The sequence below is a fragment of the Rhamphochromis sp. 'chilingali' genome (assembly GCF_963969265.1).
Source record: "Rhamphochromis sp. 'chilingali' genome assembly, chromosome: 2".
NCBI lineage: Eukaryota > Metazoa > Chordata > Actinopteri > Cichliformes > Cichlidae > Rhamphochromis > Rhamphochromis sp. 'chilingali'.
This window is the reverse complement of record NC_137930.1, coordinates 24,956,640-24,968,717: the sequence shown is the minus strand read 5'-3', so window position 1 is coordinate 24,968,717 and position 12,078 is coordinate 24,956,640. Positions and strand designations below refer to the sequence as shown.

Below are 12,078 nucleotides of genomic sequence, written 5' to 3'. Positions count from 1 at the left end.
TACACCAGTTACAGCAATTTGCTAAATTGGAGAGGCCAGACTTTTTAAATGTATGCAGGTCTTCAACAGGAACCAGTGGGTTGGCTCTCAGTCTGAGTTACAGACCAGGTAAGGAAGTGGCCAATTATTGATAGACTGATTAATTTGATGTTTTATTTTGGTCAGTTATCAGAATTTGTTGACACAGAGCTCTTTTCATTCATTTCTGATACTACTCAAAGGTCTCAATTTAGTTTAGGTCAGGATGCTGCCTGGACAGACCCTGCAGGACCACTTTAAAGTCAAACAATGAATTGCTCTATCTTCACATGGGTTCAGTAAGAAATCAGACAAACTAAGAACTACTGAGCAGGGAGAGTAAAGTATGTTTAAAATCCTGCCCGAGGCAGTATTTATAGTCTACATATTATTTATGATAAATGCAATTTACACTACTCTTGCTCAATCTCAGTCTTAATTTTTACTCTTCTTTAACTTTGCCTCATTTTTATTTTTATTGGGGGGGGGGTTTCAAAGTCACTGTTGTATGCAGATTTTGCACACATCCATCACACAGTAAAGGCCCTTCACTATGCACCTGAAACATTTTAACTTTGTTATTTATCTACAGTACACGGTACTATTGTTATTCTTAATGCTGTAACACAATAATTTCCCTTTTAGGATCAATCAGTTAATCTATGCACCAATCAATCTACTTTTCCTATCTATTATGGCCAAACACCTCCACTTTGGTCTCAAAGTCTTGTGGTTTGCGCAGATGCAAACCTAAGCCTCTTTTTTAGAGAGAAGATACGTTCCCCTGGCAACCCTTTCAAAGAAGTCATACTTGTTCAGTCTTTTTTCCAATTTTGCCGTCACGAGCTTTGACATGCTAAATGCTAACAGAGACTTGTAGTCTCTGAGATGTAGCTCTTGTGTTTTTCTGCACATTGCACAGTCTGACTTTGGGGAGAATTTGCTGGGACATCCATTTTGCCACTGAGGTGCTCACACTTGCTGATGATCACTTAATCAAGTGCTTTTTTTTAGCAGCACCTGGCTGCTACTGACCTTCTTAATCCCTATGAAAGCTGTAACAGTGTATTTGGCTTTCACAGGACTCTATGCATGTGATAGAACTGCCATTTGACTGTGGAGGCTTTTTAAAAACAGTTTTAACAGGTTGAGATAAATTCAGGGGAAGGGCATGTGTGAAAACAGCTCTCAAAGATATTTAGTTTAGTACATAAACTTCATCTGAGCTTGTCTTTAGATGAATTTGTATTCTACCATTGTGAAACGGAGTGACTTGAAGTATAGTGATTCAGAAAAGAAAACACAGACAGAGTCACTATACCAACAATCTCCTTTCCCCCCCTCTGTAATCAAGCTCTCTCACTCAGTCAATAATGTTGTCCTGGTGTTCTGTGACAGAAAAACGGTTGGTACCTGGCCTATTATCTGTGGGAGGCGACAGCAAGTCTCTCATCTGAGCGTCTTTCAGTCCCTCGACCCACTGAACATCCAGAGTTCGCAGGAGAGGACAGCTGGAGGTGCAGAGAGCAGAGACGGCTACCCATGAGCATCCAGAGAGAAGCAGCACACGTAGACCTGCAAGGACACAAAAAACCTTGTTATAGACAGTTCTTAAAGTTTGGTTTGCTGTTTGATTTCATGTGGACAAATGCAACAATGTGGCATCTGCTTCTTCGTTTTCTGTCTCAGATGCAGTATTCTTGGTGTAGCAAAGAAAAAAAAACATCCTCTACAAATGTCAGCACAGAAAAATTACATTTAATCAAATACTCCCCCCGAAAAAATAAATAAATAAATAAAATAAAACGCACATAATGAATGGATTTGAATTAGAAATTCTCTGGAAGATTGAACAGTGACATACCATCCACTCCGATACAGTATTATACATTATAACGTATACAGCTGCTGGCAATGACCACAGGGTGAATCAATGCACCCTCGTGGCTACACAGGTGTAAGTAAAACCTGTTCACACCACTCTTCCAGAAACCTTATGAGATGAGCTGCAGCGACGACTGTGGCTGCGATTTGGGCTGTGTCTGGAAAGGTTTAACACCAACTACATGCACTGGTTGCATTACATTTATGTTGCAGTATTTCTGAACTCTTGGAATGCTAACACATACTAACACGTGAGCTATATAAGGACCACAGATCTAAATAATTTTATTACCACAGAATCAGCCATAAACTCCAAACCATAACCACATTTACCTCCACAACCAGGCAGAGCAGCTGCAGCAGAGCTAACAGGCATTAGCTCCACACTGCGGCCACTCTGCCTGTTGAAACATCCTTTCAATAGACTGCAAATATCCTCTAACAGTACAGCATAAGCCTCAAGAGAAAAGGAAAAATGATTCTGAATGATTCCCAAAAGTAGTTTGAAAATATTTTTTCCCATATGTGACCATTAGGGGGCTCTGTAACATGATGAGCTCACTACATTTGGTTTTGCAGTGAGACAAACGTGCTGACCCCCCCCCCAAAAAAAAAATAAAATTACATGATATTGCCTTATATCTGGTTTATTTGCCACAATTATGGCCAAAGGGTGGTAAAACTGTTTTGCAGCGAGTCTCTTTCTTTTCATGACTAAGCTGAGAGTGAAGACGTAAGACAATTACAAATTGTCCCAATCCATTTTGAGTCAGTCCTCAATGGACTGACACTACATAATGAGTTAGTCTCAATACATATTGATTGAGATTAACTAGTTTTAAAAATGTCTCTTTCTAAAGCCCGTCAGACCAACTCCCTAAATTGTGTCATGTTTCCGGTGTTAATAAACGGATAAATACACAAAACTGCCACATAAAATCCTTCATCATTACCTGTACATGTCACTAAGGCTGTTTCATACAGACACAAACACACCTGTGTAGATGGGTGGATTTACTTACCTGGAAGTCTGTTGATGAGCCAGCTGAGCTGCTTCTTGGAAATGTTGGTCCAACTGAGGTCTAGGGCTACCGGCTGTCTGCGGATGATCCCGCTCAGCATCAGGGGAGTGATGGACTTGCAGCGGTTCAGATTGATGTGCTTCCAAAGCCTTTTGTCACAGCACCTGATGAGAGAGACAGCGGACGTTTTCGCTGGACTGCTGTGTGATGAAGTGCAGAAGGCACGTTTTTCATCTTCACCATCTTTCTACTCACCATCTGTTCCAGGTCCGGCAGACACGCATGCAGACGCAGAGATCTCTGTGACTGAGGTGACCGAACACCATCATCCAGGTCTCTCGCTGCATCACATGCGCTTCGCCGTCGTTCAGGGGCAGTCTGTCGGGCGGGGGGCTGATGGGAGGGGGCCGGATCACGTGGCGCTCCATTTGGATACACTTCGGTGGCGACCGGCAGGGAAGCGGTCGAGGGCATATTGGTGCGATCGGTGTGTTTCTGTTCCAACTGAGCGGCGAGTAGCCACGCGGCATCCCGTTCATCTCCCGCCCCCGGTGTCGCAGCCAGTCGCCCAAGTCGCTGCTGCCATTATTAAGAGGCCACCTGGGCTTCTGTTCGTCCACTTCACTCTCGGGCTCAGATTTCACTGGCCTTTGATTCTGATTGGTCAAGCTGTCTTCTGTTTTCAGCGGCAGTCTGTTTTGATTGTTTACGCCTTCTTCCATTTTAAGGGCTTTACGACTCGGATTGGCAGGTGGGTCCTCAGTTTTTAGTGGTTTTCGGTTCTGATTGGTCAGGGAGTCTTCGGTCTTAAGTGGTCGACGATTGAGGTTGGCTGGGCTGTCCTCCTCCTTCTTCACTGAGCCCAGCTTCTGGCTGCTCAGACAGTCTTCTATCTTCGGAGTCTCCTGGCAGAACTCTTTGCTCGCCTCCTTGTTGGGGAGCCGCTTACGCTGATGTCGTGCTTTAAGCTGAGCGGAGCTTCTCTCTTGGGCTTCTCCCGACTCACCGCTTGGTCCCGCTCTGGGAGAGTTAGAGGATGTCTGGTCACTTTCTCTGGCTGCAGACGTTCTCAGCAGCGGGCTTAGAAGGACCTTAGCTTTGTCCTCTGCATTATTGTCCCTCTCTTTTTTCACCGTCACCTCTTCCTCAGCGTCCCCATCTTGGTCCTCGTCGTCATACTCATTTTTCTCCCTTAAATGCATCCTCTCCAAGGACAGCCCATCTTCTTCATGATCCTCCTGGTCGTCTTCTTCATCACCGTGATCATTCTCTCTCTTAATATGCTGAAGCAGCTTCGAAGTAAATGAGTCATCCGGTTTTGAAAGCTTCTTCTAAGAAAGAAAAGAGGGAGTGTAATTATGTTTTGAAAGCAGACAGAATTATCAGTTTTTCCACATAAAGATCAGGACTTTCAATTAAGTTCTTGTTTCTTTGACATATTTTAAATATATTCGAGTTTTTAATTAAACATCTGCAGACAAATATTTGAAAACTTTAGTGCCTGTCTGCATTTTATGCAACATCTTAAACCAAAGTTGACAAAAAAATATCGTACTCTGCAAAAGTCTTGAGCCTCATTTATTTAATTTTCACTGGAAAATTACCACCTTAATCTCAAACACAGCCTGAACTCTCTTAGGCAGCTTTCTTGTCATTTCTTCAGGTCTTTAGGAATAGTTCTCCAGGCTTCTTGAAGGACATTCAAAGCTCTTTTTTGGATGTCGGCTGGCCTTCGTTCTCTTCTGAGGAGGCCCATCCATGACTGATAGAGTTGCACTCCGTGTTTTCCATCCTGGTATGCTTTTACTGCGTGCTTTCTACATGAGATTGCATGGTGGATCAAAATCTGACTGTAATTTTCTGCTTTCATAATTCCAACACCACTGGCTGAAATGCAGCCTTAAACCATGACAGAGCCTCCACCATGCTTTACAAACTGCTGTAGACACTCACTGTTGTATCTCTCCTCACCTCCTCCATGTGTATAGTTGTATAGTGTAGTTGTATAGTTAGTAATTATTACCTTTGTATCCCTTAATTTTACCAAAATTTAGCATGTTATTTATTTGTAATTTCTAGTTTTATATCTCTTGGAGATATATCTTTTATATAGTTATAAATGAACCATGGGGGCTTGGGGTGAAACAGAATTTCGGTACACTGTATACTGTGTATACTGCTGTATTGACAATATGAATCTTGAAATATATTGATAACAATTAACTAAAACTAAAAACTTTATCACTGCATAAGGCCCGTTGTCACTGATTTTCAGTCCAGAACTTGTGTAGTTTGTCATACCTCAGTCTGTTTCCCTTCTATAAGAATGGCTTCTTGACAGCCAACCTTCAACTAAGACCCTTTCTGAGGCATCAGTGAAAAGTAGATGGATCAACTGATAGCTCAGATGCTATGCAATGTGTGAAATCTTTGCTAAATGTTTTCCAATTTCTTGAGGACATGACTTTTGTTTTAGGCATGTCACGCCTTCTTTTTGTCCAGCTTCCTCAAATGTTTTAAGGACATATTGCACAGTATGCACTATGCTGTGAATGCATAAGGCATATGGTTTTCAGCTAGTTGCTCTTTGGAAATCACCTTCTGGGTAACAACATAATTACTACTTTATTTTTATCAAACTGTGTTTTCTTTGGCATTTTTCATAGATTCACCAAAATAAATGGGAACAGATTACATGTTTTAGAAACAGCCCGCTAGTAACAAAGTGCCAAAATATAATGGTTTTCGTCTGTATTGTCTATTACATATAGACACGGCATTGGTAGGTGTCTTTTTTTTTAACCTTAAGGATTCATAGATCACCGTTAAGCAGCTTACCTGGCATTGAAAAAACACTGATTTGAAAATGGTCAGATACAAAGACTGCTCTGAAAATGAGTGAAAAAGCAGCCAATGTCCAAAGAAAAACTTTGGAGGGCTGTAACAAAGCCAGGTGAACTATTGCTCAAGATCACTTAAAAAAAAAAAAGACAGTCTGACTTCTTAGAAGCAAAGTATAAAGAAATGAAGGGTGGTTCAAGAATAGTTATATTCTTCCATTTTTGGTTTTCTGCATCTTCACCGTTTGTAACATTTCCGACAACATTAAAAAACTATTTTAAATATATTTTTAAAAAGCCTAAATAAAAAAACTTTACAAAGAGACATGAGTCTTACCTTCTTTTTAACAAAGCTAGGCTCATCATTTGTGTCAAAAAGTTTCCTCTTTTTCCTAAGAGGATTGTCCTCCAATCTCGGCCGGGGCATACCATCTAGAGAAAGCAAGGGGGGGCGTTTTTTAGGAGGCTCCTCGTCATTTTTCTTTGCGATTACATCCCGTTCCACCTTCCTCTTCACAGCAGAAGTGGTAGTCAAGGCAGCAATAGGTGTTGGCGCCACCATGGGTAGGTCTGGCTCTTCCTTTGAATCTCGGTTTAACCTCGGTTCTTTGAGCAGCGAGCCAGGAAGGTTGGATGCATACTTAAACCCTGGGCCTCTTTTTTGCTTTGAGGCCAAAAGGTTAGGAAAAAAGAGAGCACAACTTTATTTTTCTGGTTCTTAGATTCTTAACTAAAACTCGGCTGTTTAACAAATGCATCACACACACACACACACACACACACACACACACACACACACACACACACAGAATAAAGTCCATACTGATGCTTACTTTTCCAGTTTTCCCAGCATGGTTACATTTTGGGCACTCCCAGCAGTTTGGCAGCTCATCATTGACTACTCCATTTGAATCTTTAATCTGAATAACAAGAAACACACTGGCTATTAAACAGCGTTTGACATGAAACGAGCAATTATTCAACAGCTGACTGACACTCAGGTCTTCACCTTGAGACAGTTAGGGTGAACGATCTCGTTACAGATGGAACACTCCATGAGCATAAGGTTAAACTTCTCTTCCTCATCCTCCACGGTGTCCTCCTTGCCTGCCTCGCCACAGACGAGACACACTGCTGTGTGGGGTAGGACGGGCTGGAGGAGGGAGAAAAAAAAAACAAAGAAAAGACAGTGCAGAAGATAAAGGCTCTGCATCAGCTCACTCTCGTCTTTTTAAGCAATTCTTTGTCACAACAAAATTTAACCCACACTTTTTCAGAAGGGTGAAACAAAGCAGAGCTGGAACTATTTGCTGCCATGGCTTTCAACAGCCTACTCCTCATATGACTCAACTAAGGACCCAGAAAATTTTAAATCCAATCTGAGTGATGGAAAAATGTAAATTGACTGGCATTTATATAGCTCTTTTCTCGTCTTATCGACCACTCAAAGCACTTTACACTACAAGCAACAGTCGCCCATTTACACACACGTACAGACAGATCGTTTTATTCTATACATCCAATACTTTCTCCATCATAGACACACACAAATCACTCACTGGAGGCAATCTGGAGTTCAGTTCCCAAAGATCACATGGACCAAACGCACAACATCAAGCCATTTGCTTCAGCTCCCAGCTTCCTCTATCTCCTCTGAGCCACAGCAACCTCAAAGTAATAATAATGTAATATTGATGGAAGATTGACTTCACTAATTGCTAAGACAGTAGCTGGTTTATAGAGTTGTATAAGCTACCCTTAATTGTGATCTAAAAGCCTGACAGCTCAAGTTTGCCACCATAGCTTTAAAAAAAATGACCTGATTTATTCATTCATTTATATTCCATATGAATCCAGAGTGTTATAGCCCTAACAGCTAGTTCATCATTTACCGTGAGGTTCCAAACAGATTTACAACAACATTAGCCAACTAATAAATGGGCTAAAGCAACAGAGTGGCTCTTGATGAACTGTGTGTAATCGCTGGCTCTGATGACTGCTCTCTATCTGTGTTAGAGTAAGTTAATATGAAGGGCGAGTTAAGCATGTTTTGCATTATTTAAACACGAGTCACGGTGGCTAAAAAGCCGAAGACCCAACAGCTCTCGCTATCTTTTAACTAGCATGATTAAACATTAAAACACAGTCCTTCTCATCATATAAAAGGCAGAAATAATCAAACTCAGCCTCTCTACAAGTCTCTGTCCTTGGTACTGAAACATTTAGACCAGGCCATTATCACTTTCTCCGTGCGTCTATATAATTGCTACTGTAACAGGTAATATCTGATACTGCTACTTGCATTCTTTTTTATTACACAGCTACAACAAACAGCAACTAAAAAAAAAAAAAAACATTCAGGCAGCTACTCCAGAACCAAACATAATAAATTATAGTTATACTTATATAATAATATAATTACTATTTTCTTATAATAATTATAAGAAAGCCAGGCTTATGAGTTTCTCACTTTCTCAGTCATTGAGGTCATGAGCCATTCGGTCTAGCATTTGAGTCAAAGACAACTGGACTTCTTTCTATAGATTCATGAGGATGTTTCACCTCTTCATCAAGTGGTATCTAATCCTGGGATCTTTATGTTTAAGGTCACATGAATGTGTGAATGACAGCTGAAGCACCTGGAAAAGGACCTCAAGAATTGTCTTAAATGTGGTACCAACATCTGAAACTCTTCAATCAGTTCTGAGAACTCACCACACTCGAGAGGCTTCGTGAAACACCTTCACAAACCTAAAAGGAACTGCAGTTTCCTTCAATGCTTAAGACTACCATGACCTGGATGACTGAGAATCTACACAGAAAATATTGCCTAGGGAGGGAGGAACACCCTTCAATTGGTGCAGGAATATGAAACAGTATCAAGGAAGTTGACTAAAGGAACCACCTCTGCTTTAACCTAATGTGCAGACGCCTTGGGTCCACAGTCGAGGGACATAAAGCTAAGCAGAACCAGCTGCTGAGTGAAAGGATAACACTGGTCTATGTCACTACAGATGCACTCAAGGACAATAAAGTGATTGTGACTGAGACTTTTAGTTTAGCTAACAATAGATACAACAAACAGCTATCCTAGCTCTGTAAGTACTTTAAAGCTCACTGAGGCATTAGAAGTTGTTTGTTTAATCTGTAGAGAAACCAAGCTGTCGTTTGATCAGAGGTTAAATACTTGAATTATTTCTTGTCGAGAAGGTTTGACTTCTTCACTGATAGTGACACCAATATGCAAGAGACTTACATTTAAATAACTTCATCATCAAACAAAGAAGATACAGTAAGTTTTAGATAGCTTATGTAGGCGTTTCCATTCATTTTCAGTATTCATCCAAAGTGAATCACCCACTGGGTGTACCTCCTTATTTCACCAAAGGCTTTGAATTTCCCACCAATCAGGGACTTCAGGAAGTTAAAACAGTGAGTACCGTTTATATAAAACAGAAATGGAAATGTGAAACTAACAATTTTGAATATAAGTATATGAAACTCGTGGAGAGTCCTAGTAGATATGTCACCACAGCTGTGCAGACGCCTGCTCAGGCTCTTCAAGGTGCTGGAGGCATGTGGCTCCCAGGAGGCCAATCATTATCACTTGTTGTCGAGCTTCGAGCAGCATCAGTGACTATATCTGATGAGAATTACTTTCAATTGGAAAGAGCTGCTTGTTGGATTCCTATATTTGAAGCAGTGAATACAGCTGCTCTACTGGTATGAGTTTGGTGAACTTTTGTGATGGAAAGGAATCAGCTCTCCCAATTTTATTCTATTTTTTTTACATTAATGTGTGTTATTTATGATGCTTGTTCCCCTGTAGCCAACAAGCATACCACGATTTGTTTGTGCGTTCTCCAATGAGCACAAGAACCAATGTTAATTCGTTAACCAATACTTTTCCTCAAAGATTCTTTTTTTCCTGATGAAATTAAGATAATAACGGAATAAATCAACAACAAATCAAAACAAGTTGAAAGTACTCAGGACAGATGAGATCCAATCAGAAATAATGAAGCTGTGATGAAAGGCAGGACAAGTCGGAAGTGATCCAATGAGAAGTAATCTCCTTGTAATTGTGTAAGGAAGGATTCAGCTAGCATCCATGCTTCCTGTTTCTAATGAAAACGCGACAACATGTCAACGCTTCGGAACAAGAAAAGAGCAGATATGTGGAAGCTCTTCACATTTGATCTCAAAGATGAGAAGCTTTGTAAACCGTGCTGAGCGAACCCTCACAGCCCAACATTTACACTTTATATTTTAATCAACTGAATCAGCTTCAGATTTAGCCTACTATAATGATATTTAGTCTAATAAAACTATAAGAATTTAGATGCCTAACTTATGACTAAAACTAAATGACCTTTTAGTCAACAGACTACAACTACATCGAAATTGCTGTCAAAATTAATGCCCGAACTATACTTCAGCAGGAAATCTACCCTCTTTTAACCCTGCGGCATAACCTTCCACGTACCCTGACATCTATCTTCCGAGAAATTTAACTACATGTCAGGTCACGGCGTAGGGCTAAGATAGGTCATAAGTAAATTTCCTGCAGAAGCCTAAATCAGGCACACTTAGGAGTACATCCATCCATCCTCTTCTGCTTATCCTTTTCAGGATCACAGGGGGCTTGGAGCCTATCCCAGCTACCATACGGCAAGGTACAGCCTGGACAGGTCACCAATCCTACACAGGGCTAAAACAGTAAGAAAGGCAACCATTCACACTCACATTCACACCTACGGGCAATTTAGAATCACCATTTAACCTAACCCCACTAACTGCATGTCTTTGTACTAGGGCTGGGCCATATTATACCGTTCACGGTAATACCGGTATAATGTTAGGCAACGATAGGAAAATGAAATATCGCGATAGAATGGGAGTAAAACGCGCATGCGCAGTGCCTTTGTTTTCATACGCACATGGCCGATTGTTGAGTGAAACAGATGAACCAGAATGGTTTGTAAAAATGGTGCAACTTCCGTGATGTGGAACTGGTTTGGTGTTTGTCCGTCAGATACACAACAAAGCACATTTTTTTGCAGAACATGCAAGCGGCCGTTGTTATTGTCGTATTTGTCGGACTAAGATGCTCTTAAATCTGGGAGTAATCTGGGTCCTAAACTCCATATGCTTCAGGTCAAACAACACTGCAGCATCACTTAGAGTTAAAAACTGTCTAAATTCTTTCATCTTTAATAAAACGATCAGCATTGCTGCTTTACCAGGTGTAACTATAAAGTTTAACTTCCAGGCATCCATGAAAACAAAAGTTATTACATTTAACGGAGTTAGAAGTTAGCAGGAAGCTAGCGGAAGTTAGCTCGCTAGTTTCGCTAGTTACCTAAGCATGATATTGCATGTTCTGACTGAGAGATTTCTGAAAAAATTCAAACGTACAGCTCTGCTATCACTTCCAACATAAATGAAGACAGGAAACTAAACAGCATTGACGTTTGCAGGGTTACTGAAGTTGGGCTAGCTGGTATATAATGATGTGCTACGTGATTGCTAGCGACACAGCTATGTTAGCATAACATAAACAGTGAAGCTGGAGGACGAACACTAACACTTTTCCACTTATAAAAGTTAACGTGAAGGTTCTTCATGGTTAGAAACAAATGCAATCGCATGGCAGGATGCTGTAAACGGACCAAACTTCAGTCAGGAGAACAACTGAGATAATCCATCCACAATACGAGGTTAGTCATTACTATACTGCAACAACATGGGAATAGAGCAGCTGCCAGAGAATTCAACATTAATGAATCAATGGTACAGAAGTGGAGGAAGCAAGAAGAATGAGTTTAATAAAGTTTGATTTATCTGACTGCTTTGTTTCGCTTAATGTGCCTTATAATCCCGTGCACCTTATGGTCCGAAAAATGCGTACTGCACACTGCAGTTTAATGTTGCAAAGCACCTCTTTTTAACTTCAGTGGATATTATACATGGTTATGCTCAGGATATGTCAGCCCATTTCTACTGGAAATGCCTTTTGGTTAAACTTTCAGCAAGGAATTTGCATTTGCACTGTTACATTTTTATAAAGCTTTAATGTACATAAAAACCAGCTTCTTGTTTAAGTGAAAATAAATGGAAGGTTGTCTTTTTGCGCTAGTAATGTTGTGGAGTTGTATTTTGTCTCGCATCAATTATATCGTCGGTTATATCGTTATCGCAAATTTTCAAATATATATCGTGATAAATATTTTTGGCCATATCGCCCTGCTCTACTTTGTACTATAGGAGGAAGCCAGAGTACCCAGAGAAAACATGCAAACAGAAAGGCCCCG

The 12,078-nt window shown here is 40.6% G+C and overlaps 2 protein-coding genes across 3 annotated transcripts in view; one reads left to right on the top strand and one right to left on the bottom strand.

Moving 5' to 3' along the window:
* rnf34b (ring finger protein 34b) overlaps window positions 1-1,489 on the top strand; it is a 29,638-nt gene extending 28,149 nt beyond the window's left edge. Inside the window, exon 7 of the mRNA XM_080876580.1 lies at window positions 1,417-1,489. Within this exon, the coding sequence (XP_080732706.1) occupies window positions 1,417-1,475 (59 nt within the window). The 3' untranslated portion in view covers window positions 1,476-1,489. The remainder of the gene's footprint in view (window positions 1-1,416) is intronic.
* The window catches only part of kdm2bb (lysine (K)-specific demethylase 2Bb), a 29,974-nt gene that overhangs the window by 4,757 nt on the left and 13,139 nt on the right, over window positions 1-12,078 (bottom strand). Inside the window, exons 14-19 of one of the 2 annotated variants that reach the window (XM_080876575.1) lie at window positions 6,774-6,917; window positions 6,598-6,684; window positions 6,102-6,437; window positions 3,180-4,255; window positions 2,925-3,088; window positions 1,432-1,593 (exon numbers count right to left, since the gene is read on the bottom strand). In XM_080876575.1, the coding sequence (XP_080732701.1) occupies window positions 1,432-1,593; window positions 2,925-3,088; window positions 3,180-4,255; window positions 6,102-6,437; window positions 6,598-6,684; window positions 6,774-6,917 (1,969 nt within the window). The remainder of the gene's footprint in view (window positions 1-1,431; window positions 1,594-2,924; window positions 3,089-3,179; window positions 4,256-6,101; window positions 6,438-6,597; window positions 6,685-6,773; window positions 6,918-12,078) is intronic. The other variant, XM_080876576.1, reaches the window with a different exon arrangement.